The 22,641-nt window shown below is 37.6% G+C and overlaps 7 protein-coding genes, 1 non-coding gene and 1 pseudogene across 11 annotated transcripts; 5 read left to right on the plus strand and 4 right to left on the minus strand.

The window, feature by feature from the left end:
- Positions 1-11: 11 nt before the first annotated feature.
- Positions 12-1,302, minus strand: LOC106371242 (annotated as a pseudogene).
- A 2,494-nt stretch (positions 1,303-3,796) lies between these two features.
- On the plus strand, positions 3,797-5,707 carry LOC106372163. Its single transcript, XM_013812684.3, has one exon. It carries the CDS (start codon positions 4,128-4,130, stop codon positions 5,508-5,510), a length of 1,383 nt encoding a protein of 460 aa, XP_013668138.2. The 5' UTR covers positions 3,797-4,127; the 3' UTR covers positions 5,511-5,707.
- An 849-nt stretch (positions 5,708-6,556) lies between these two features.
- Positions 6,557-8,638, plus strand: BNAA01G34670D. The gene is made up of 5 exons (XM_048777753.1): positions 6,557-6,813; positions 6,898-6,971; positions 7,583-7,694; positions 7,794-8,111; positions 8,184-8,638. Exons 1-5 carry the CDS (start codon positions 6,700-6,702, stop codon positions 8,454-8,456), a joined length of 891 nt encoding a protein of 296 aa, XP_048633710.1. The 5' UTR covers positions 6,557-6,699; the 3' UTR covers positions 8,457-8,638.
- A 99-nt stretch (positions 8,639-8,737) lies between these two features.
- On the minus strand, positions 8,738-8,810 carry TRNAR-ACG. Its single transcript has one exon. It is a non-coding gene; the product is annotated as a tRNA-Arg (tRNA).
- On the plus strand, positions 8,788-10,995 carry LOC106374696 (TLD domain-containing protein 2-like). The gene is made up of 8 exons (XM_048777756.1): positions 8,788-9,342; positions 9,521-9,849; positions 9,937-10,009; positions 10,086-10,163; positions 10,253-10,316; positions 10,407-10,494; positions 10,592-10,676; positions 10,764-10,995. The coding sequence occupies exons 1-8, from the start codon at positions 9,283-9,285 to the stop codon at positions 10,845-10,847; spliced, it is 861 nt and encodes a 286-aa protein (XP_048633713.1). The 5' UTR covers positions 8,788-9,282; the 3' UTR covers positions 10,848-10,995.
- A 429-nt stretch (positions 10,996-11,424) lies between these two features.
- On the plus strand, positions 11,425-12,167 carry LOC106353435 (50S ribosomal protein L23-like). The gene has a single exon (XM_013793196.3). The coding sequence runs from the start codon at positions 11,493-11,495 to the stop codon at positions 12,030-12,032; it is 540 nt and encodes a 179-aa protein (XP_013648650.3). The 5' UTR covers positions 11,425-11,492; the 3' UTR covers positions 12,033-12,167.
- A 272-nt stretch (positions 12,168-12,439) lies between these two features.
- Positions 12,440-14,312, minus strand: LOC106376554. 4 transcript variants are annotated; one of them, XM_048777764.1, is made up of 7 exons: positions 13,972-14,312; positions 13,741-13,840; positions 13,585-13,655; positions 13,102-13,389; positions 12,964-13,006; positions 12,760-12,868; positions 12,440-12,680 (listed from the first exon to the last, which is right to left on the minus strand). In XM_048777764.1, the coding sequence occupies exons 1-7, from the start codon at positions 13,990-13,992 to the stop codon at positions 12,599-12,601; spliced, it is 714 nt and encodes a 237-aa protein (XP_048633721.1). In that variant the 5' UTR covers positions 13,993-14,312; the 3' UTR covers positions 12,440-12,598. The 4 variants fall into 4 exon arrangements, with proteins under 4 accessions (XP_048633721.1, XP_048633715.1, XP_048633724.1 ...); XM_048777758.1 differs by having other exon boundaries at positions 13,561-13,655; XM_048777767.1 differs by having other exon boundaries at positions 13,741-13,831; positions 13,972-14,276.
- Positions 14,313-15,259: 947 nt separating this feature from the next.
- LOC106377440 (ubiquitin carboxyl-terminal hydrolase 3) lies at positions 15,260-17,686 on the minus strand. The gene is made up of 6 exons (XM_013817961.3): positions 17,411-17,686; positions 16,980-17,096; positions 16,576-16,674; positions 16,272-16,469; positions 16,009-16,190; positions 15,260-15,928 (listed from the first exon to the last, which is right to left on the minus strand). Exons 1-6 carry the CDS (start codon positions 17,525-17,527, stop codon positions 15,526-15,528), a joined length of 1,116 nt encoding a protein of 371 aa, XP_013673415.2. The 5' UTR covers positions 17,528-17,686; the 3' UTR covers positions 15,260-15,525.
- Positions 17,687-18,406: 720 nt separating this feature from the next.
- LOC106378250 (adenylyl-sulfate kinase 2, chloroplastic) lies at positions 18,407-20,571 on the plus strand. Its single transcript, XM_013818621.3, has 6 exons — positions 18,407-18,882; positions 18,976-19,272; positions 19,366-19,484; positions 19,605-19,689; positions 19,991-20,037; positions 20,134-20,571. Exons 1-6 carry the CDS (start codon positions 18,651-18,653, stop codon positions 20,233-20,235), a joined length of 882 nt encoding a protein of 293 aa, XP_013674075.1. The 5' UTR covers positions 18,407-18,650; the 3' UTR covers positions 20,236-20,571.
- Positions 20,572-22,641: the final 2,070 nt, after the last annotated feature.

A 22,641-nucleotide genomic window follows, 5' to 3' on the forward strand; every position in this document is an offset into this window, starting at 1 on the left:
TCTCTACTATCTCACCTAACTAGATCGCGTACTACTTCTCAGTATATCCATCCAAGTAATCATAACATTTGAAAGGGGAAATATCCACGAACGGAATAACATATATACAATACCTGAAATCCTGGTACAAGAGGAATCAAAGTCATCGGGAGCAACGCGTGTGATCCAAGTATTCAAAGTCCGCTTGGCATCGGTGTGGTTAACATAAGCCAACTCATACATACTACACAAGTTCACCACCACGCGGTCGGCACTCTCTCCAACGCACTCTCCATCACCTTGATCGCATCGGACAGATCCCTCAAGTACATCAACAAAGAGCCTTGTTGTTGACCGCGACGACGTCCGAGCTATCTCTCTCGATGCACTCCTCATACTCCCTCACAGCAGCTGCGTAGTCCTTGGCCACAACATGAACCAAAGCCTTGTTCCTCCCCACAAGATTCTCATTGCTCTTCTCGATTCGATTAAACGTGGCTTTTGCTCCTTCGACATCACCAAACTGCATCTGAACATACCCTAGCTTCGATACCAAAACGTGATCTAACGGATCACGCTTGATCAGCTCCTTGATTAACTCCAACGACACACCAAACTCCTTGTGACCTAAGTGAAAACCTAACAAGCAACTCATCACAAACCTCTCCCTCTTCTTGCACAGCTCCACAGAACAATCATCTCCCTTCTCTCTAATCCTACCCCTAACGAAATCAAGCAACGTGTATAACCATTCTAAGCGATTCCCGATCCTAGTCGGAATCAAAGCGTGCAGCCACCGCAGGGCGAAAGGCACCAAGGATCCCTTCCGATTCGGGTAGATCTCGGGGTGCGATTCGTACCTGTAATGCGCCCCGTCGTCGAAATCGTGCAATGCGGTGAGCTCGCGGGAGGCTTCGTCGGAGCGGCGGAGCTTTGTTAGAGCCATGACTTGGTAGGTTAGATAGGTGAGATGCTCGTGAGGCTTGGCGAGGAGGAAGAGGGCTCTGGTTTGGGAGATTTTGTCGAGGATCGCTTCCCATGAGCCGCGGGTTGAGAGCTCGTGGAGGGAGCCGAGGTCGTGTGTGAGTTCGTCCAGGGAGTTGAATCGTGAGGGGGATGTGAAATCTGGTGCGGATGATTCGAATGCCGGGATTGGTAGCGGCGGTGAAATGAGGGGAGGAGGGGTTGGATTCGGGTCGGGTTTCGGGTTGGGGTGAATCCGGATCCGTAGGTGGAGGTGAGTCCGAGAACATTGTGGAAGCGCGATTGCAACTGTCAAAATCAAAGTTACGTTATGAAAACTTGGTGTGTTTCGACTGTTTGATGGTGTTGATTTAAATGGGCCCAATATTGGCCCGTGGGAACATGCTTAGCACTTGGTCCACCTCACTCGTTTGAGCAAGTGATATATAAAACGTAGTTTCTTTGTCTTTCAGCTAGGCTTGGGCTTTCGGGTATCGGTTCTTAGGTTCCGCTCTGACTTTCCCCGCCTCACGTAGAAGAAGGGGAAGTGGACAGGGGTTAGCTCGGTAAATGTGTAGAGCCAAGTGTAGTATGGTGTAGTAGTAGGCCCGAGATGTGTTTAGCGTAAATTAGCTGATGTCTGTATCTGAGGTTGGTTCTGTTTGGATATTTTGAATATCCGGTAGTTCAGATAGGAGGTTAAAAAATCAATTTACTACTGGACATATTTTCGGCTTCGGTTTGGTTCGGTAGTTTCGGGTTCGGTTTGGATAGTAAAGCTAGGAACAAGAAATACCCGGAAAAATCGGTTCTCATTTGGTTCGGGTTCGAATTTTTCGAATAGTTCGGATAGTTCAAATTAAATATCAGGTATTTTGAATAAAATATCAAATAAATAGGATAATTCGGATAAAATCTCGAATATTTTGGATAACTTTAGATATTTCAGATAAAAATATCCGAATACTTTTCATATACTTTAGGGTAGTTCAGATATTTTTTAATAATTTAACTTTTTCAACTATTTTTGGATACTCTTAACAAAATTTTAAATATATATACTTAGTTATATTATATGTATATATAACTAATGTTTTATGTATTTGAGTATCTGTTCAGTTTTCGGTTCGGTTCTGATTCGGTTCGACTATTTATAATTTAGAAATACAAGAACCATTTGAGTATTTGAGGGTTTCGGTTCCAGTTTCAGGTACAGTTTGTTTCTTCGATCTGGTTTTTTTTTTGCCTACGCCTACTTTCAACAAAACTAATCTACAACTCACAAATTTTTCTTTCTCTTATGCAGTATAAAATATATACATTCAAAAGTAATGTTGGTATATGGAATATAGATAGAAAAGTTAGCATTATATTAACGCGTGTATAGGTAGATGCTTTTGGCTATCTGCCACTATTTTTACATAGGATCCAGCGAATTTAGCGGCCAAAACATTAATGTCAAGCATATGAACAGTTAAGTGTCTGGATACCAAACCATATAGGATATGGCTCATAAATAAATATCCATTCGCATTATAGAAATACAGGTTACATTAAATACAGTGTGCGAGAGTCCAAAGTCCACATTCACATTTTGGGATGTGTTCCTGGATTTTTAGTAGATACAATATTCTAGATCAAAGACGTTGGTCAGCGAATCATTTTTTTAACTGAACATTATATTATTCGATAAAACTTACTTTACCTAGCAGTTAGCGGTTACCTTCGTTTCATAGTTTTATATCTACTTTTATCATCAGGTAATATACTTTTATCTTTTCACGACTTTCACCTGTTACTGAATATTTGCGCACTAGTCAAAAGCGTAAATGGAGTCAAAAAGTCTTTGATTGTTGACTTTGGGAGTTGGGACAAATTTGCGAGTTAGTGTTAGGTGTCCAAACAAAAAGACAACGACTTGTTTGATTCTTTTTTTAAGCGTGTTTGTTTGCCATAGTTGTTTAGAGAATCAAGTGTTTTAAACACCATCGTATTTGATTTTGTGAACATCCATAAACTCGACTACTTGTAGTATCTATGAGTTGAAAACAAGCAAGCGATTTCATTATAGACACATTTCTCAAAGTCAAATTAAAAATGAAATCAAACTTAGGAATATGTAGGTGCCATGTGACTATATAAACACTCACGTTAAATTTTTACAATTAATAGAAAAAAATACTGAAGAAGTACTCTATCGTTTACAAGCTTGGAATCAGTCGGTCAATTATTATGAATGTGCAATTTGCAAGTTATCAATAAAAGTATGCATGAGGATACAAAGTTTATTTTATTTTAATTTGTTAAGCACATGAGCAAAAGCCAAATGAAAGCGCGTTGAGAAAGAAGGAACATATCAAAAGGTGTCGTTCTTGGTCGTCCATGTGACTGATCTCAACTTTCTCACTTTCGCATTCAATTCTTATCATTCTTCTTTATTTCCTTTTCATGTTTGTTTTTATGATTAGCTCATATAGTATACATTATTTTTATTTGATGTAATCAAAGAAACAAAAACCTTTTTGCCTTGTTAGGTTTTGTGATTATAATTTATTTTTAACAAATGAGCGCATACAAAATTAGACCCGATGCTAATCTACAAACCAACCTAAAAGTATAATAATTTTAATTTTGGAAAGATAGAGGATATGATCACCATTTAATCCAGTATCAGTTAGGAGTTGTGGGAGTAGTTACGATTAAATTCCTTTTGTTTTTATGTAAAAGTGTATGATTTTTGTATGTACAGTACACACTCAAAAAGCTTCTTCAAAAGATACTAAAGAAAGCGACTGTTCTCATATTTAGATCTCTCAAATGATTACAATTGTTTTTACTCTCCCACGTACAATGAATATTTATTTTTTACTAGTTACCCAATACGAACAATCACATACATACAAAAAACAAGTAACGAATCATATAGAGAACGAGACAAGTAGAGCAGAAAATCTGCAACATGACGGTGAGGTTAAAAACAAGTAGTAACGTACAATGAATTGAATAATATCAAAAAACGACCGAACTAGTAAATTCTCTGGTCTCCATCTTCTCTCTTTGGTTCACACGCAAACACTCATATATATACACATAAGCACACTGTCACTAATGCTTCTCTCTCTGTCTCTCCCCTCTTTTTTTCTATATATTGACAAGCTTGTGATCTCTCTTCGCAAAGAGAAATAATGGCTCCACTCAAGTACTTGTGTTTTAGAAAGGTACTCTTGTTGCTCCTCCTCTTTTCTTGCTCTTCTTTCTTTGCTACTTTTGCCTCATCAGAAACTTCTGTTGATGATGAGCTACAACAAACACAACCCTTAGATCTACATTTTCGAGTGAGAAGACTGTTGGTAAAAGATCTAGACATTAGCGATGATGTTGAGGAAACCAATCCTCCTCCTCGCAAGAAGAAGAAGCTTACAGATTCTGTTACATCACCATCATCAACATCCGGTACAAAAAAGAACCAACCCAAGGTCATTAAACCGATCTCTTCATCGACCAAGAACCAAACTAAACTCGCCAAGACTACCTCTTCCAAACTCAACTCAACCAAATCATCTTCCAACACGACCAAGGCCGGATCAGACCTCAAGAAGCTCAAACCCTCAAACTCTACTTCCTCGACCAAGGCCGGATCAGACCTCAAGAAGCTCAAATCCTCAAATTCTACTTCTTCGACCAAGAAACAAGCAGATCTGTCCAAATCAACCTCGTCAAAAAACAAAACCACCACAAAACCACAAACCTCCAAACTATCTCCACCTCCAGAGAAAAAGAAAGCACCACCATCCACAAAACCAGCCACCAAGCCCAAACCAGCAGAGAAAGCAATCAAACCCTTCTGGCTAGACGACGAAGAAGACGAAGACTTCGTCAGCGAGTTCAGAGACCTCCCAACCAGGTTCCAAAGATCACTCATCCCAGACCTAGAGAGAATCTCAACCACATCGAAAAGCTACATCAACAAAGCCAACAAAGAGATCACCAAGAACTTCAAACCTTACTTCGGCAACAAGTACTCACCAACCATCGCCTCCGTAGTCTCCTTCGTCTTCATCCTCGTCCCTCTCCTCCTAGTCTCCCTCGTCTTCAACCGCTTCAAAGCCTACTTCTCCCTCCAGAAACTCCTCATCTTCATCCAAATCTACCTCTCCATCTACTTCTCCATCCTCTGCCTCTCCTCGCTCGTCACCGGCGTCGAGCCTCTCAAGTTCCTCTACGCCACGTCGAGCTCCACCTACGTATGCTTGCAGATCATGCAGACCTTGGGCTACGTCTTCTACCTCTTGCTTCTCCTCATGTACCTCGTCCTCGTCTTCTCGACTGATTGTGGTTTGGGCCTTAGAGTATTGGGCCTGGCTCAGACGTTCGTGGGCTTTGCGGTGGGTCTGCATTATTACGTGGCGGTGTTTCATAGGGTGGTGCTTCGTCAGCCTCCGAAGACTAACTGGAAGGTGCACGGTGTTTACGCCACGTGTTTTCTTCTGATTTGTTTGTTGTCTAGTGCGGAGAGGAGGAAGAAAGAGTACTTGGAAGATGGCGGTGAGGAAGGCAAGAAAAATTGAAATTTTGCATTTCATTATATCTTCTTTTTTCCCTTTGTTTCTTTATTTTTCTTCTTTGTATTTTTATTTTTAATTTTCGATAATTTCGGCAAAATTTCGCTGAAATGCAATAGAATAACAGATTACTAGTGGAGGTTGGAGTAATTGTATTTATAAATCAATCTATAAATGTGGAATAAAATTTCATACTCGTAAAATATTGTTATTTTAAGTTTTCTCTAAACTTGTAAAATGTTGCGTGGAAAATTAATAAATGTTCTTTTTGATCAGAAGTCAAAATTAATTAACGTGGGGTCCACAGAATCGACTTCCGTGAGAAGGGGCACTGCAGTCATTACGGAGCTGCCGACAGAACCGGATGCTGTAGTGTGACTTGTGTCGGTGGCTAAAGGAAAAGGCCCCTTTGTCCACAAACGTGTTGTCTGTCTGGGCCATTCATTTCAAGCCCATGTGTTATATAATTATGGTTTTAATACAAAACTGTAATAACACTACTTTGTCTTATCTATAAACACAGTAGTTGAAATATATTAAACCTGAATAACACAGAATTAAAAAGTTAAATCAAACAAAACAATAATTTAATTGAAAACAAAGTAAACACCACACATCATATCAATTCTAAGAACACTCGTACTTTTAATTGTTTATGTAAATTCAAAAATCCAATTATTTTAGACTAAATCAAACAAAAAAAGAGCTATAGAGCTATACAAGGTTTCTTGTTTCGGCATAGACATCAAGGACAGGTTCACAAAAAAAGAATCTTGTTCTTTCTAGTGTCACTTGTTGGACTAGTGAATGACGCTTTAAAACCATTGAACAAAATGCCCACAACATTTTGTTTCAGCTGTAGACATTCAAGGCCCATTTGTTTTTGTAAAGCAATCTCATCTCATTCACGTTCTGTCTGCTACTTGTAATCTTATGTTTGGAATTATATTCAACGAAAATTAGGAAAATTTTCAAATTTGTAATGGTTTGGTGGAATATGTGTTTGAATCATGTGAAATTTAAAATAAATTAATATAGATAGAAAATGTTGCAAACAAAATAGAATATACAAATATTAAACGAAAATTACGAAAATGTTGGTAGATATATTTAAATGATATAAAGACATAGCTCAAAAGCTCAGATCGGAAGAAAAAAGCTTTTTTTTTCAAAAAAAAAACAGTTAGAAAGAAAGATGGAGAGAAGCACGCCAGTGAGAAACCCTCACACCTCCACCGCCGATCTGCTTTCCTGGTCCGAAACTCCTCCTCCTGATCACTCATCATCTTCCGCCGCTCGTTCTCACCAGGTTGCCTTTCTTCTCCTTGAAATGTTCTTTCCATTTTTTTAAAAAAAAGCTGAGAGTTTATTATTGTTCTTTATTCATTTTCAGCCGTCAGATGGAATCAGCAAGGTTCTCGGCGGCGGTCAGATCACAGACGAGGAAGCTCAGTCCCTTAATAAGCTGTAAACATCCACTTAATCTCTTCTCTAATGCAGATCTACTACCTGGATTTGTTTGTTTTAAACCCCTGATTTTGATACTTGTGTTTAGAAATGAAAAACAGAGTTTTTAAAAGCTTGATCTTGCTTCTCAAGTCCTGAAAGTGATTGCCTTTTTTTTTTCTTTTAAAAAATGGTTTCTTTGTTTGAAGTCAGTTCATTCAAACCCCACCATTACATGTTAAACTACTGTTCTGTAATAGTGACATTGCTTATACCATTATCTAAAGAAGTAGATCTTTGAATGTTTTTAAATTTAGAAAGTAAAAATCTTTTTCTTTGGTAAAATGTTAGAAAGTAAAAAACCTTCCATACCTAGTTGCTTCATTTCTTACCTATTTTGTTTTTGATGGTTCCAAATTTTTAAAAACTTGGTTTCTTTAACTGATCTTTATATGAAGAACTGCTCAGGTTAGAAAGTGATCTGTAATAGTGACATTGTTTTATCTCACTAATCTAATGAAGAGATCTTTGAATGTGTTTTAATTTAGAAAGTAAAAAATCTTTCCACACCTAGTTGCTTCATTTCTTACCTACTTTGTTTTTGATGGTTTCATACTTTTTATTTCTTATAGGAAGAACTGCTCAGGTTACAAATTAAAAGAGATGACTGGTAGTGGCATCTTTACTAATGAGCCCAAAGGCGTCTCTGAATCCGATTCTGCCACCGGACTTCGTTACTATCAAGTAACACTTCACTTTTTATTATTATCTTTCTCAACAGATTTATGATAGAAAGGAAAAGATTTGTTTCATGTAATGTAACTGTGAGTTTCTTTTTTGCAGCAAACTCTGAACGGAGTGAGTCAGATATCTTTCAGCGCCGACGGTAATGTCTCCCCCAAGAAGCCAACCACCTTAACCGAGGTTGCAAAGCAGAGAGAGCTGAGCGGAAACTTGCTAACCGAAGCAGACCTAAAGAGCAAGAAGCAGATATCGAGCGCTAAGATCGAGGAGATAAGCGGTCACAACATCTTCGGTCCTCCAACTGAGATTCAGCCTCCTCGGTCCTTGGCTGCTGCTCAGCAAGAAGCTAGAAGAGGTAACAGAGACATGGGAGAGCCTGCTCCAAGGAACCTTCGCACCTCTGTTAAAGTTTCCAATGTAAGTAATCTATCAATCATTCTTGGCGTTGCTTCAAAGTGGTTTAGGAATCATGAGATTTTGTTTGAACAGCCTGCGGGAGGACAGAGCAACATACTGTTTAGTGAAGAGCCTGAAGTGAAGACGTCGAAGAAGATACATGACCAGAAGTTTCAGGAGCTCACGGGGAATGGTATTTTCAAAGGAGATGTGTCGCCTGGAACTGGGGACAAGCAGCTAAGCTCAGCCAAGCTCAGGGAGATGAGCGGGAACAATATATTTGCAGACGGGAAGTCAGAGTCCCGAGACTACTTTGGAGGTGTGAGGAAGCCACCAGGCGGTGAGAGCAGCATCTCTTTGGTCTAAAAAACTCTGTGGCGGTTTGGTAATAAAATCAAAGCTTCTCAACGTTTAATGTTCTTTTAGAACCTACTAGTTTCTTAGATGGCCGAAAACGCTTTGAGCTTAATCTTTGTATGGATTGTTGTCTTTGGCTTTAACCGTTTGGAGTTTGTTAACGTATTCTCTATATAACCTGATCTTTAATAGACGCTTGTTTCTGCTTCTTTGCTTTCCTTAATAGGAAAAAAGGAGTATGGGTCACTTGATAGTTGATACCAAAAAAGGAAAAAAAAAAGAAAGAGATGCGACTTCACTGGGGATCGAACCCAGAATCTCTGGTTTCGTAGACCAGCGCCTTATCCATTGGGCCATGAAGTCTTTTTGATTATTGAGAACACTAAATTCTCTTCTTGATTGTAACGCCTACATAAGAAATTATAATTAGCATATACTATGGATATAACAGAACAGCATGAAGCATGAGGTCTACTTTGTGTTCGTCACCTTTCACTCTCACCTCACCCCGAATACAGTCTACCGAATAACCTTTTCTTATATTTAGTTAAAGCTTGTCTCAGAAAGTTTTCAGAGGGAATTGAATTTGGATAAGATATTCAAAATAGAAAAATAATAAGGAGGCATTTCTTTCTGTTAATAGCGTATAAATTAGGAAGATAATCAACAGCTAATACAGAGAGAGAGAGAGAGAGAGAGGGGTGACTCATTTAGTGGTGTAACATTTTTGTCAACAGGAGGGGAGGATCCTGTGGAAAGAATCTGAAAGTTTTAAATCTTTGTTCCCACTCCTTAAAAACAGAATAAAGTTTTTAAAAGGAGGGCTAAGATCATCATGAGTAAACACATATATATGAGAAGCAAAGCAGTGCACTCCCTCCAAAGATCTGCTCAGGTGCCCAAAGTTTTCATCCTTTTCATCTTTTTGTTGACTTAGTCCAGGTTCTTGGGGGAGTCCATCTTCCTTGTTGAGGGCTCGCTTGGTCTTAATTATTTTGGATTTGATTGTGAAATAATGCTCAGTTTTGTGTGAGCTCCTGTCTATTTTTCCTGATTACTCTTTCTTAAACTAGGATGAGTCAAAGAGAAATCAAAGAGAGTCTGTCACTGAAGAGAAGCCTAACTTCTTGTCTTGGTATAAACACCACTTGAGGAACTTTTTCCACGCTGTTAAGTTTCACAAGGAGCGAAAAGGAACTTCTGTTGTGAATCCTGATGATGGTGAAGATGATGGCTTGGAGAAGAAGCTGGTGGTTAAAGAGGAGCCAACAATAATAGTACAAGCAATTATTTTACCTGAAATTTCAGATCCCTCTTTACTGTTAAAAGAGCAGTCGAGGCGTTCCCTTTATACTTCACTTCCTGCTCTTGTTCAAGGCAGGAAATGGGTAATGCTTTACAGGTCAGATACTACACACACATTAATAGTTTGATTCTCTATGTTCTATCGCTGTGATGTGTGTGTGACTCATTTGGTTCGATCTTTCAGTACATGGAGGCACGGTATATCACTTTCAACGCTGTACAGGAAAAGCCAACTCTGGCCTGGTCTCAGTTTACTGGTAAACTAAATCTCAAAAATGTTTGGTTCCATACCTTTCTTATGGAGAGATCTATGGCAAACCAACGTTGTTTTAGGTTGTTGGAGACAAAAAAGGTTCGGTGTTTGGTGGTCTTGTCGAGTCACCTTTGATTCCAACTGATAATAAGTATCAGGTTTGGTTCCCAGATATATCCAATCTTTATCAAAACCTTCGTTCTTTTTTAATCTAGTATTAATTTGACATTTTTTTTGTGTGTGTCAGGGAACCAACAATACATTTGTTTTCACTGATAAGTCTGGCCAACCCACAGTATACCATTCCACAGGTATTGTTATTACCTAGCAACGTAGAGCTTGTTGGAGTCTTTTTTTTTTCTTTTACACTTTTTAAATAATGGGTTTTGCACTTTGAGCAGGAGCAAATCGGTTTTACACGTTATGTTCCAAAGACTTTCTAGCTCTCGGCGGTGGTGGACGGTTTGCTCTCTATCTTGACAGTGAGCTGTAAGATTTTCCTATAAAAAAACCTCTTGAAATCATATTGCAACAAAGTAGAAAAAAAAACCAATGTTCCTTTCAATTCATTCTGTTGTAATAATAGGCTACACGGATCAAGTGCATGTTCAGAGACATACGGGAACTCTTGTCTTGCAAACTCTCAGGACTTTGATGTTAAGGAAGTGGAGGTAGGTTTACTTCAACCCTGCTTCAAATTTCAAATTTCTTTTTTTTTTCAGCTTTTTTTACTGAACCACCATTGTGATTGTTTGCAGTTATGGGGATTTGTGTATGGCTCAAAGTATGATGAGATTCTATCTCTCAGCAGAAAAACCGAGACTATATGCAGGTGGTCATGATCCTCCTGGCGAATATTATGAAATGGAAGTAACAAGTGCAATTTTCTTTTGTAATGTTGTTTTCTTTATCTTATAAGTTGTTACACTCATTTGTACCTCTGAAATCTTTTCATTGTTGTAATGAGACTGAAATATCAAACATAAAACTCAATTTTGAATTTTTTTTTTTGAGAAGGAGACAACACATCTTTCAGTTCTTGATATTGTAGTAAAAAAAAATCATTCATCCAAAACAATAGATTTCGTGTTACAGAAGTTAAGTAGCCAAGCTATGATTTAGCTAATTACTACAAGATAAGAAAACCAACATTAACGTTGCTATACCGTTTACTATACAAAAGAGGACCTCACTATATAAGAAAAATCATTTCATAATATTCAACATGATCATTATTCATGAGTCATGACCACCTGCACATACTATATTCAAAAGTTGAATTTTAAAGAGGAGGTTACAACTCTACCTCCACTTGCTTAACATCAAAAGTTCTGAAAGTTTACCCATTAAGACGTCACTCGGCCCATTAGTATTAATCGGCCCATTAGTCTTATATGTTAAGAGGATTTTAGAGAAGCAGCAAAAACCCTTTTCATTTCAAGGAAGCTCTCTGAATCTCAGCGAGAAGGAAGAAACTCGGATTCAAAATGGGGAGTCGATTAGGAGGACGAGTGGTTCATTTCGCGAATCTTCCGATCAAGCTTCTGATGCCGACGAAGCTGACGAACATCCACGAGTTCGCGCTGAAAACGATCCCATCCGCGACCAAGATCGAGATCAAACGAGTCCTCGAGTCTCTCTACGGGTTCGAGGTCGAAAAGGTGAACACTTTAAACATGGACGGGAAGAAGAAGAAGCGCGGCGGGCTGCTGATAGCGAAGGCCGACTACAAGAAGGCTTACGTCACGCTCAAAAACCCTTTGTCGATTTCTAGAGATCTGTTCCCGGTGAAGTTTATCGAGGAGGACAGGAAGAGTAAAGTGAAAGGATCTAGCTTTGTCGAGGAGGAGGATGATAAGAAGAGTCACTGGCTTGATCAGAAGGAGAAGAGGGAAGTCGGTGGGTATGGTAATGGTAAAGGTCGTCGCGGCGGCGGTGAAAGGTCGACGACTACGCCGGCGAGAGCTTCTGCTTCTGCGGCGGGGGCGAAGTTTCCATGGAGCAGCATGAGATTTGGTGGCAAGTAAGGGTTTTTTTGGTTAGTCCTCAGTTAAGGTTTATTACCTGGGTTTGTGTTTCTTTTTAGCTGTCGGAATATGGATTTTGTTTCTGTTTCTTTTCGTGAAGTTTCTGTCTTAATAAGAGACGAGTTTGATCGTGAATCTGAATCTTATAAGCTCTCAGAGTTTTTGAGTCTTTGGCAAATAAATTCTTCAATTGCAATCAGCAAGAGAACTACTAATCGATGGTGTATTACTTTGTGCAATTGTGCTTTATGCCCAATCACGTACGAATGTAAAAAAAAAGATCAGCATTTCAGTTCTGTTAGCCATTGCTGTCTTCTCTGATCATTCCAAAAGTTCCCTACTAGTTTAGTGGTTAGTTTTTAATTTAGGAGTAAACTTAAAAGAGATCCTAAAACAAGGTTAAGAAATGGGTAGGAAACGTATGCAATTGATGCACTCGCAAGTGTTATTCACAGAGAAAGTGTTGACTTATCAACATTATGAAGCTAGGAACGAGTTTTTGGAGAAAAAAGATTCAAAACAGAGACAGGGAAGAAGAAGAAAGGAGGCCAGTGTTACAGTTTGGACTACATATGATTGAAGCTGTTGTCTCCGTTTTGCCTAACTCTCAGTGTCAGGTAGATCAATATCAGCGTTCCCACACTTGATCTGCAAATCACAGTGAATGAATGCATCGTTAGGTAAATATATTGATTAATTACACGCGGTAGAGTTAGTATATACTTACAAGATGGAGAAAAGGATGACGATTTTCCTTGAGTCAAATGAAGCGGCACGCTTGTATCTTCTCCACCTGTTGGTTGGTGCATCGTGGCATCTCTCGGAGATTGCTTTATCTGCAACATAACGGTCTCAAGATTTCACTTCATAGACAAACATTAGACAAATCCAAAACTAAGCAACTTTTACTGGAAACATTGTTTATCATTACCAGTGGTCATGCTTGCTTGTCTCTGCAGTACCTTTTGCATATGCTGTATAAAAAGACATTGTAATAACCACATAAAAGAGTAAGGGCCTTTTGATATCATCTTTCGATATGGACCAAGCAATATAGTATAAAACTTACTACACTCTCGGACTTGACATTTCCAGCGACTCCTCCGTCATGGGCCTCACCAGCGTTGCCTTTCTCGACGTTAATGTCAACGACGCATGACTGGTAGGAATCAGTGCCTCCCAGAAGAACATTGATGCGGTTCTGAGTCTTCTGACAGTTGAGTTGGGCGTCGATGAACATCTGGTTTTTAGAAGGAAGCAGAGCCTTGACGAAGCTCAAGAGAGTGAACTGGGAGGTACATTGCGGGACAGGATTGCCTTCGTCAGGTAAGACAGAGATAGTACACACGTCTTGGACCTAATACAAAATGAATGACTTAAGCAAACACTTTTATCATATGATCCCTAACATCCCCATTGAGATCGATCAGTGTGATCTACTAGTTAAGCAATTAACATATGAGTTCAGTAACTTAAAGAAATCGAAGTTTAGTTTGGGGCTTAGGTTGGTAATGGTTCCAATACTGACTTGTACACAAGAAGGAGGACTCACTAGTGGACGGTCATCTCTCAAAGGGAAAGCAGTCTCCTCCTCCTCCTCCTTAACAAGAAGAGGAGACACATCTGCAATCGTCACTTCACTCATTAGTAAACTCATGATGATACTGAACCTAATAAGAAGATGTAATCCTTGAAGCTTTGTTTTTACCTATGAGGGTATGGGTGAGGCTAGGGTTAGGAGGAGCCTTGAAGGTTGGATACTTGAGAGGTGCGTTCCCATCTGCACAACTTGCCAATTGCTGCTTCCTCTAACACCCACCAAGATTGAAAGAATCAATGAGAAATCAAAACGAATCAAGTCTCATTGTTCTAGATTCGATTTCTAAAAAGAGAAACCGACACTCGAAGAAGGAGGAGGAGGGGTGGTATATTAACTAACCCCTTCACCAGTGGCGGCCATCGCAGAGAGAGAGAATCGGAGAAGCGGTTTCTCAAGAGAAGAGGAAATTCAGAAACAATGCATGTAAAGAAGAAGCTTCCTCGTGACGGCAGATTCAGAGAGAGAATGAGAGAAAGTTCAGAATCAGAGCAACGCTCTACTCCTCCTGCTCACAGGGCCCGGGGCGTGATTCGCCTGTGAATGCATTTCATTTCATCTGATTGCGACTCCAACAAAGGACACAACTTCTTACCATTCCTAATCCTCCTTCCCCTTTATTAATTCCTAAACTACCCCTTTCGCTTTTCTCTCCTGGATGGACCGTTCATGGCTAATTTTGTTATTAACTAAACTTGATTAGTGCTTTCATTTCTTTGTAAGTACTATAGTGTATAATGGGATCAAACAACATAATGTCATTTATTTATTTACTCTGACAATTCAATGCATGTCTGCTTATTCTTGTACCCTTGTGCGATAAAAGAATACTCCTACTCCTACTAGTGGTAGTATACACATTCATAATTTATATTTTACTATTTATGAGCTGTCCATGGCATCTACCTTTCTTTTTTTTTGTATTCATTTTATACAGTTTTGGGAAACAATATGTTAAATGGTATTCAAGAAACTGAGACACATTAACCAACCATGTCAAATCTCACCCAATCTCCATTTATGCATTTCTTCTTCTTCTTTTTTCTTTTACTGAAATGTCATTTATTATTATATGCATTAAATTCCCACGGCCATTGCTAGGATTTTAAAATTTAGTCTTACAGTAGTTAAATATAGAAATATATAAGGTATTTATTTTGTTAAATTAATATATGCAATGGTTTTGAACGGAGTTCTTATAACTCTTTGAATCTTTCAAAAGTCTGGAAAAATCGCAATGTGAAAATATTATTGTTTGTAGAGAAACATAACGAAAAGGACATGGCTCACGGGTGATGCTATTTGCATGCAACTTCTTTTCTCATCTTCTCCCGTGAGCTCTCTCTCTCTCTCTCGAGTTTATGTGTCTCTATTTTTCTAGGGATTATTTATTTGTTTGTATTTTTGTTTTTTAACTCTTACTCTCACGACAAAGTTTTTCTACCGCGGGGCCTACTTTCATTTTCAGCCCAATCAATCTCATAACGGGCTGTAAACAGACTTTAGATCATCCAATCACAACAACTACACTACCAACATTTTATCTTAAACCATATATTCTTTTCATACATTTTATCTTAAACCCAAACATAATATGTAACTAGAAAACATAATACGTAACTCAAGTAAATTCAACATAATGTATATTATTATTCCTGGATTATTTGCCAGTAAACTGTACATGGCCTTTCAAAGTTTACAGGTTTCAGTTTAAATAAAACATTTCCAATTTAAAAACTCACCAAAATATCTTTGGGAGAAAGAGACATAGAGAAAGTCAAACAAAAAGAGTAACTGTCAAAGGAATTGTTGACTTTTTAAGTCCCAAACATATACCATTACTAATAGTTAAGGAACAAACAAAGTCCTTTCTGATGGTTGCCTCTTACTCGGCCTTTACTTGGTTGGTCCAAGGCTCTCATAGAACAAGATGTAACCATGATCAGTGTTGCTAGAGTACTCCTGAGACGATCCAAAGAATGTTTGCACTGCTGATTCTTCAATCATCTCCACGTTCTCATCATCAAAGAAGAGCCAATGGTTATGGCTCTTCACTAGGCTTACGTAATGGCCATGGTTCGGTCCGCTTCCCACATGAACCACCACAGCAAAGAGCGAATACTCGACGTCTGTGTATGGCTCCACCGTGTTGCTCAGTTTTAGCTCCAAAGGGAAGACCACTCGGTAAGAGAGCTTCTTGTAACGGCCTAGCTGTTCCATGTACTTGAACCGTTTTAGATGGATGACTAAGATGTGTGGCGGCTTCTTGATCTTCATCCTCTTTTGTGCTTCTTGTAAGCTTCAATGGAATAGAATCAGAACAAAAGGGAGCTTAAGAATTAAAATTTGGCGTGAGGCTAAGAAGAAACAACGTGTTACCTGCAGCACTTGTCACAGAAAAACTTGTCTTCAGAGTGAAGCGTCTCCGTGGAGCTGAAGTTTTTCAAACAGCTAGTTATGGAACTGTTCTGCTCGATATCAAGGCTTAGGTCTAGGAACGTTTCGTCTCTTGCTGTCACTGTCTCGCACCGCAGACACCTTGTCTCGTTTGTAAGTATGCCCTGCGTACATATTTAGAACTAATTAGTAATTAGTCACACCTTAGAAGGAAAAGTGAACCTGTTTCATTAAATAGAACTGACCTGAAAAATGTTGTGCACCCAGGTAACAACTGGCTCTTTGTGCACGCCATTAGCCAGAGGAGCTTTTGGTCCGTTGGCAATCTTTTCAGGAGACGATGAAGATGATGAAGTTTTATGTTCAGTCTTTGTAGCTTTAGCCTCTTTCTCCAGTATGTCAACAACTTCGTTCAGCAAATAGTTGAGGAATTCATGTGCATCCTAACATGACAATAGTAGTAGTGCCAGTTTAATAAAATGTACATTGCATTTATCACATCTTTTTGAAAAAAAGAAAATAACGCCTTTAAAAATTGCAAAAAAGCACCTGGTGCATGTAACTCCGGAAGAGCTCATTCTGTTTCTTCAACCTCTGCACGAATCGCTTAGGCGCAATAACACCCGTTTTCTTCTTCTGGGAACTTATCTACCGAATGAAATTCAACGATCACACATCGTTTTCAGAGAAAATGACTATCACAAGAGTAGATATGGCACAATAGTTAACACCAGACAAACAAAGAATATACAGTCTAATAGATAAGTAACAGCTGCATACTAACTAGTGCAGCCTTTGAATACTTGATTTGCTCTATTATTGATGTCAAGTGAGAAATAAAGTAAAACAAGATATATATTAAGCCTATGAAGATTGATCACATGAGTTAAGAACCAATGACTAGCATTATTAACCTAACAAAAGGAAGATAAAGGCAAATATCGTAAAAATACCTGAGAGAATAAGTCAGCGAGGCAAGTCATAAGATTCTCTTCAGCATCAGCGACGCTTTTATTACTGGTATAGTATTCAAGCAATTGTTCACGAAAAGGAACACAAAAATAAAGAGCCTGCACACCAAAAGAGGGGAAAGAGATTCAACACATAAAAACTATTGAATTGACTAAAGAAGAACAAGGTTAATCAAGAAAAAAAAAGTCTTTCTCTAGTAGAGCAGATACACAAATGTGATTACCTAATGGTTGGTTCCTAATAAAAATCCAAACTTTCGAAAGAGCTAATAAGAAACGAGAGAAATAGCAATGCACAGTTACTCAAGCTTAGCCCTTTGAATCGAATTCGATGACTAATCAGGTCAAATTGAACAAACCCAGAAGGAATCGAAATCGAGAATCGAAAAGGCAAGTAGGGATTAGGGAGAGACCTGCAAAACGCTGTTGCAGTAGCAAGTGTTGCCGAAATTCTCGAAGCCGAAGTAGCGCTCTCCTTCCGGGAACTGGTCGCCCAGAGCTTTCTCCAGTTTCGACCCCGCCGCCCCCATCACCCCTCCCTCAACAAAACTGCCGTTTCCTAATCCTTATCTCCTCTGCCTATTTTTCGATTCGATTCGATCGGATAATTCTCCAGGAGCCCTCCCCTCTCTCTCTCTCTCTCTCAGTGCGAAAGAGGATCGATTTAATTAAAACCAACAAATAAATAAAATCTTTTCTTTTATTTTATTAATGGTTTCAGCGAATCAAAGGAAGAGAGACAATGACGATCAGAAAAATATTTGGGCCTTGGTTGGGCTCAGGGCCTGGCACTGGTCCATCTTACATCAATTAGCTGAGCCTGCGTAAGATTGGGCTACAAATAATTTATGAATATTGGGCCCAATACAAATATCATCAGCCCAGATGTAGAAACCTCCTATCAAAGATGGAAGCTGCCTGCCTTGACTGTTTCAGAAGTCAGAACAACTTGTTAAATTTTTTTTTTTTCTCTTCCCAAATAAAATATTAGGAGAATTGGTGCAAAAAACAAGCAATCAAACAAGTACTGCAGTTGTAAACTGTTGACTCTGATTTTCTTTTCAATATTTTGTACAGTTAAACAGATTAATTTGAACAAGAACAAAACTCTAGCAATGAAGTTAGGAGAAATCATGTAAGCATTATATCAATTAAATAGTATAGCTTTAAAAATCACATGGTTTCTGAGTGTGTGTTGGTAGGTTGGTAGATGAGAATAAAAGTCATAATCATTTCCCAAAAGATTGGTCTCCAACAGTGACCCATTCAAACATACCCCCAATCAATGTAATTAAATTAAAATAATTAAATATAATTTTTAACTGATCAGAAAGTTGGACAATTAAAGAAACTAATGAGGAGTTTTTAACTAGTCAATTTTAGCATATACTGTTTATTTCTGATGGTTAGTTTAATGAGGAGTTTTTGTTGTAATAATGGAATATGGTCATGTGTTTTTTGTGGAGGACCATATAGTTGGTGACATTAGACTCCTTCTCACCAGTTTTCTTCCTTCCTTCCTCTTCAAGTCTCTCTTTCACTATATATTTTCAAATAATCGATTAGCTTTCTTATACATACACTAATCTTATATAGTAAGCAGATTTATTTGTACAGGATCTTCAATTTCTGTGATTTTTCGTAACAAATTAAATGGAAGGATTAGCTATCAGAGCATCGAGACCGTCCATTTTCTGCTCTCTTCCAGGTCTCGGCGGCGATCCTCAGCGACGCCCTCCAGCTGACGGTTTCCTCAATTTTCCGGCGTCGTCAAATGCGGCGGAAAACACAAAACTAGTCGTGAATTCTGGTTCTTTTCATCCAATCTCCGCCGTCAACGTGTCTACTCAAGCTTCTCTCACCGCAGATTTTCCCGCCCTTTCAGGTACTCTTTCCGTTCCTCTCTGCCTCCCTCAAACTTTTCAAACCTAAGCTGTCTTTTGTCTGAACATTTCGAATTTTGTTCTGTTTTGGTCAGAAACGAATGAGAAAGAGGAGAGAATCAACGGAGAAAAGAAGGCAGACAACATCGTATGGCACGAGAGTTCGATCTGCCGATGCGACAGACAACAACTTCTTCAGCAAAAGGGTTGTGTCATTTGGATCACTGGTCTCAGCGGTTCCGGGAAAAGCACTGTTGCTTGTGCTCTAAGCAAAGCTCTGTTTGAACGAGGCAAACTTACTTACACGCTCGACGGCGACAATGTACGTCACGGCCTTAACCGGGACCTCACTTTCAAAGCTGAGGATCGTACCGAAAACATACGCAGGATCGGTATAACCACTTTTTTCAAAATTACAAATAAATGATCATGGGTTAATTAAGTAGTGATGATGATGATGATGATGAACGATCTTGAACTTTCAGGTGAAGTGGCAAAGCTGTTTGCTGACGTTGGCGTCATTTGTATAGCTAGTTTGATTTCTCCTTACCGGAGAGACAGAGATGAGTGCCGGTCGTTGTTACCCGAGGGAGATTTCGTGGAGGTACGTTAACGTTGGTGTACCTTATTATAGTCTGGTCCGTTGTTATGTTTATTTATTCAAATTCATTATAGATAAAGGTTATACTATATTATTGACAAACAAATGTTTAAATTGTTTTAGGTTTTCATGGACGTTCCTCTCTCTGTGTGTGAGTCAAGAGATCCAAAGGGGCTGTATAAACTCGCTCGTGCCGGTAAAATCAAAGGTACTACATACAACTATTACTTTTCGAAAACATTGACCTGTTGACCTTAGAACCGAAAAACAATTTGGGTTATACGTAACGTAATCTTGTATTGAAACATCTAATTGAATTAAGGGATTCCCTTGAATTAAAGACTTTTGGTTCTGTAATAACTTTGAGACTGTTTAGTGCTGCAATTAATATTTCCCATAGGATATTCATTGTAAAAACTAAAAACTGTCTCTTATTTACGTGTAATACTTATTCAAATATTTTTTTTATTAGTCTTATTCAAAAGATGTATTGATTTTTCTTTATTCAGGCTTTACTGGAATCGACGACCCTTACGAGGCGCCACTGAATTGCGAGGTTAGTTACGTTTATTCAATGACGTAATTGAAGAATTTTACACGTAAACTTCTAATACAGTATGTTATTGATGTATGTATGTATGTATGATTACAGGTCGTGCTCAAACACACAGGCGACGACTTTTCTTCTTCGCCACGTCAGATGGCTGAAAACATCATCTCTTACTTGCAAAACAAAGGTTACCTTGAGGGTTGAGTCAAGTCCGAAGATATCAAAGGCAACAAAAAAAACCAAATTTGTCGAATCTAATTAGAGTTTTATAAATTGTTACATGATTGCTTGCTCTATCTGGTTTACTTAAAAGCCTGAGACCTGACTTCCTCTCGCTTCAATTCCGTACTATCATTTGTTTCTCGAATTATGTTAGTTAATCTGGGAACCCGGATGAAGGTTAAAAATAAATAAATAAAAATATATACACATCTATATTTAATTTCTAATTAGCCTATAGTTAGTTGATAATCTTTTTTTGCTTAATGTTATCGACTGTTTGTATAATTGATATCAATAAAATGGACTTCGTTGTTGTTAGTTTATCTTAGATTACTAATTAACTTATATATTTGATTTGAACTCAACCCGTGTGGATACAACCAGACTCAGACTAATATTCCGTGAATAGATCTGTTGGGAAAACCTGTCTACTGTATTTTAACGTGGTACACAAATATAGGTTTTTTTGGTTTTGTACATTATATATTATTTAATATTTAAACAATCTGCAGAATAAATGGTCAAAACGATATCAGATTAAAAAATTTCTTAATTCTGAAAATGTCTTAATTCTATGTGTACTGCGGTATGTCTTTTAGGATTAGGAAAACTATATTTATTAGGGATAAATATGTTTTTCTAAACTAAAAATGAATATTATGTGTTTGAAGATAATATAAAATGCTAAAAAATATAAATTATTTATCATTTATATATTAATCACGTTAGTTCATAACACATATAAACTTGAAAAAAGGAAAAAGAAACAATTCTGGTATTTCTTATATATGAAATGGAATGTGGGTAGTACTTTGCAAAGTGTATATATATACGAAGTCAGTTAATGTAACAAACTCACTGTTTTGTGAATATGATCTTTGTGGAACGTAAATATGATCATTAAGAATTTATCCACTCAAATCAAAACCATTCATCTTCTAAATAATTACACTACAGCTATATATTATTTGGAACTAGCATATTAGATCCATGACCATGAATTTGGTTTCAGTGAACGAAGTGAATTATCTTGGTTTTCAGCGTCACGTGATTAGAATGCGAATCTTGTAGGGATAGAGTAACGATATGAATATTACCAAACAACCATGAGTCAAAGTGATTAGAAGCTTTTAGGTTCAAAAAAAAATTATGGTGCAATTTGAGAAATTTGACAGGTGAAGTTTGACGGATGGCGCACGTTTTTTTAATATCTGCATGCATATATGTTCTCACAAATATGAAATAACTACCTTGGTTGTTGGTAAGGACATGGGGAAAACAATCCACGTGATTTAGGTTGAATATTAAACTTTTTTGCCCATCAATATGATTAAACATATATATTTATATATTAATCATACAAACTGATAATTCAATTAGTTATATTCATCCAAGTGGATATAGTGGCGCTCTCCCCGAAAAAATATTATCGGAATATTGGATTGAATCTTATAAATTTATAATACAGTAATCCCAATATTAGAGCAACTTTAACACTCAGAACCCCAGTTGAGTTTCTATAAAAAAAAATTTTGTAATGTTTTATTTAAATAATTAAATTACATTTTACTTTAAAAAACAAAACAATAAAATAACATGTGGCATTTGCGAATCAGGTGGATCTTTCAAAAATTATCGGTTGAGAACTGTTTTCAGTTTCTTTTTTCTATTTTTTTTTAAATAATCTGTAGAAATACTACGAAAACTCTTTGCCCTCTAACTTATTTATGGAAATAATTCAGCAAACCCTAAGAAATTCTGGCTCGGGTCCTATTTACAATTATACACCAAAATCTTGGAAAACAACAAAACATTTCGACAAGCGTTCATGCTCGAGAATAATAAAATACAGTAGAATATTTTCCAGATTTTGATATATATATATATATATGTTGTTAAAATATATATATGCCAAAATTGACTACAACTCAGACCTGTTAGAAATATTAAAAAAAAATATTTTCTAGAGTCTACATTATGTTTGTTGATTCAATATAGTGAACACGACCTACAACAATATTGAACTGGTCTTACTCAAAATATATTGATTTCATTTAGTCAAAAAAAAAATGATTTCATTCAATTAATGATGTAAAGAATTACTTACACCATCAAATGCTTGAAAACATCTTTGCATAATTTTGATACTGTTATTGTTATTGAAAGCTGTGGTGCCTAAAACATAGATTCTTAAAAGAAGTTTTGGATTTTGTTGTTGATAATGCAATTGATAAATTTTCTGGCTATGAAAGAATCAGTTTTGGTAAAAAAAAAAATCAGGTGGGTACGTATTAGTATCATAGACCACGTGTTTAACACTACAAAACTTAGGTACGTTCCTAACAAAGGTTTTTTTTGGGGGGTGGGGGTGTAAAGTTACTGACAAAG

Source organism: Brassica napus, chromosome A1, assembly GCF_020379485.1.
Source record: "Brassica napus cultivar Da-Ae chromosome A1, Da-Ae, whole genome shotgun sequence".
Classification (NCBI taxonomy): domain Eukaryota; kingdom Viridiplantae; phylum Streptophyta; class Magnoliopsida; order Brassicales; family Brassicaceae; genus Brassica; species Brassica napus.

What these genes read in the sequence shown, in the direction of transcription:
- LOC106353435 (XM_013793196.3), top strand. Translation starts at nt 11,493, where the DNA reads ATGGGGAGTCGATTAGGAGGACGAGTGGTTCATTTCGCGAATCTTCCG.
- BNAA01G34670D (XM_048777753.1), top strand. Translation starts at nt 6,700, where the DNA reads ATGGAGAGAAGCACGCCAGTGAGAAACCCTCACACCTCCACCGCCGAT. An exon ending in CCGCCGCTCGTTCTCACCAG is followed by an intron (nt 6,814 to 6,897) that starts GTTGCCTTTCTT and finishes ATTCATTTTCAG; the next exon opens with CCGTCAGATGGAATCAGCAA. An exon ending in GCTCAGTCCCTTAATAAGCT is followed by an intron (nt 6,972 to 7,582) that starts GTAAACATCCAC and finishes TATTTCTTATAG; the next exon opens with GAAGAACTGCTCAGGTTACA.
- LOC106374696 (XM_048777756.1), top strand. Translation starts at nt 9,283, where the DNA reads ATGAGTAAACACATATATATGAGAAGCAAAGCAGTGCACTCCCTCCAA. An exon ending in AAATGGGTAATGCTTTACAG is followed by an intron (nt 9,850 to 9,936) that starts GTCAGATACTAC and finishes TCGATCTTTCAG; the next exon opens with TACATGGAGGCACGGTATAT. An exon ending in GGCCTGGTCTCAGTTTACTG is followed by an intron (nt 10,010 to 10,085) that starts GTAAACTAAATC and finishes ACGTTGTTTTAG; the next exon opens with GTTGTTGGAGACAAAAAAGG.
- LOC106378250 (XM_013818621.3), top strand. Translation starts at nt 18,651, where the DNA reads ATGGAAGGATTAGCTATCAGAGCATCGAGACCGTCCATTTTCTGCTCT. An exon ending in AGATTTTCCCGCCCTTTCAG is followed by an intron (nt 18,883 to 18,975) that starts GTACTCTTTCCG and finishes TGTTTTGGTCAG; the next exon opens with AAACGAATGAGAAAGAGGAG. An exon ending in CGAAAACATACGCAGGATCG is followed by an intron (nt 19,273 to 19,365) that starts GTATAACCACTT and finishes TTGAACTTTCAG; the next exon opens with GTGAAGTGGCAAAGCTGTTT.
- LOC106377440 (XM_013817961.3), bottom strand. Translation starts at nt 17,527, where the DNA reads ATGGGGGCGGCGGGGTCGAAACTGGAGAAAGCTCTGGGCGACCAGTTC. An exon ending in GGGTGCACAACATTTTTCAG is followed by an intron (nt 16,191 to 16,271) that starts GTCAGTTCTATT and finishes ATATGTACGCAG; the next exon opens with GGCATACTTACAAACGAGAC. An exon ending in TTCTGTGACAAGTGCTGCAG is followed by an intron (nt 15,929 to 16,008) that starts GTAACACGTTGT and finishes ATTCCATTGAAG; the next exon opens with CTTACAAGAAGCACAAAAGA.
- LOC106372163 (XM_013812684.3), top strand. Translation starts at nt 4,128, where the DNA reads ATGGCTCCACTCAAGTACTTGTGTTTTAGAAAGGTACTCTTGTTGCTC.
- LOC106376554 (XM_048777758.1), bottom strand. Translation starts at nt 13,992, where the DNA reads ATGGCCGCCACTGGTGAAGGG. An exon ending in CCTCACCCATACCCTCATAG is followed by an intron (nt 13,656 to 13,740) that starts GTAAAAACAAAG and finishes TGACGATTGCAG; the next exon opens with ATGTGTCTCCTCTTCTTGTT. An exon ending in ATGTCAAGTCCGAGAGTGTA is followed by an intron (nt 13,007 to 13,101) that starts GTAAGTTTTATA and finishes CTTTTTATACAG; the next exon opens with CATATGCAAAAGGTACTGCA.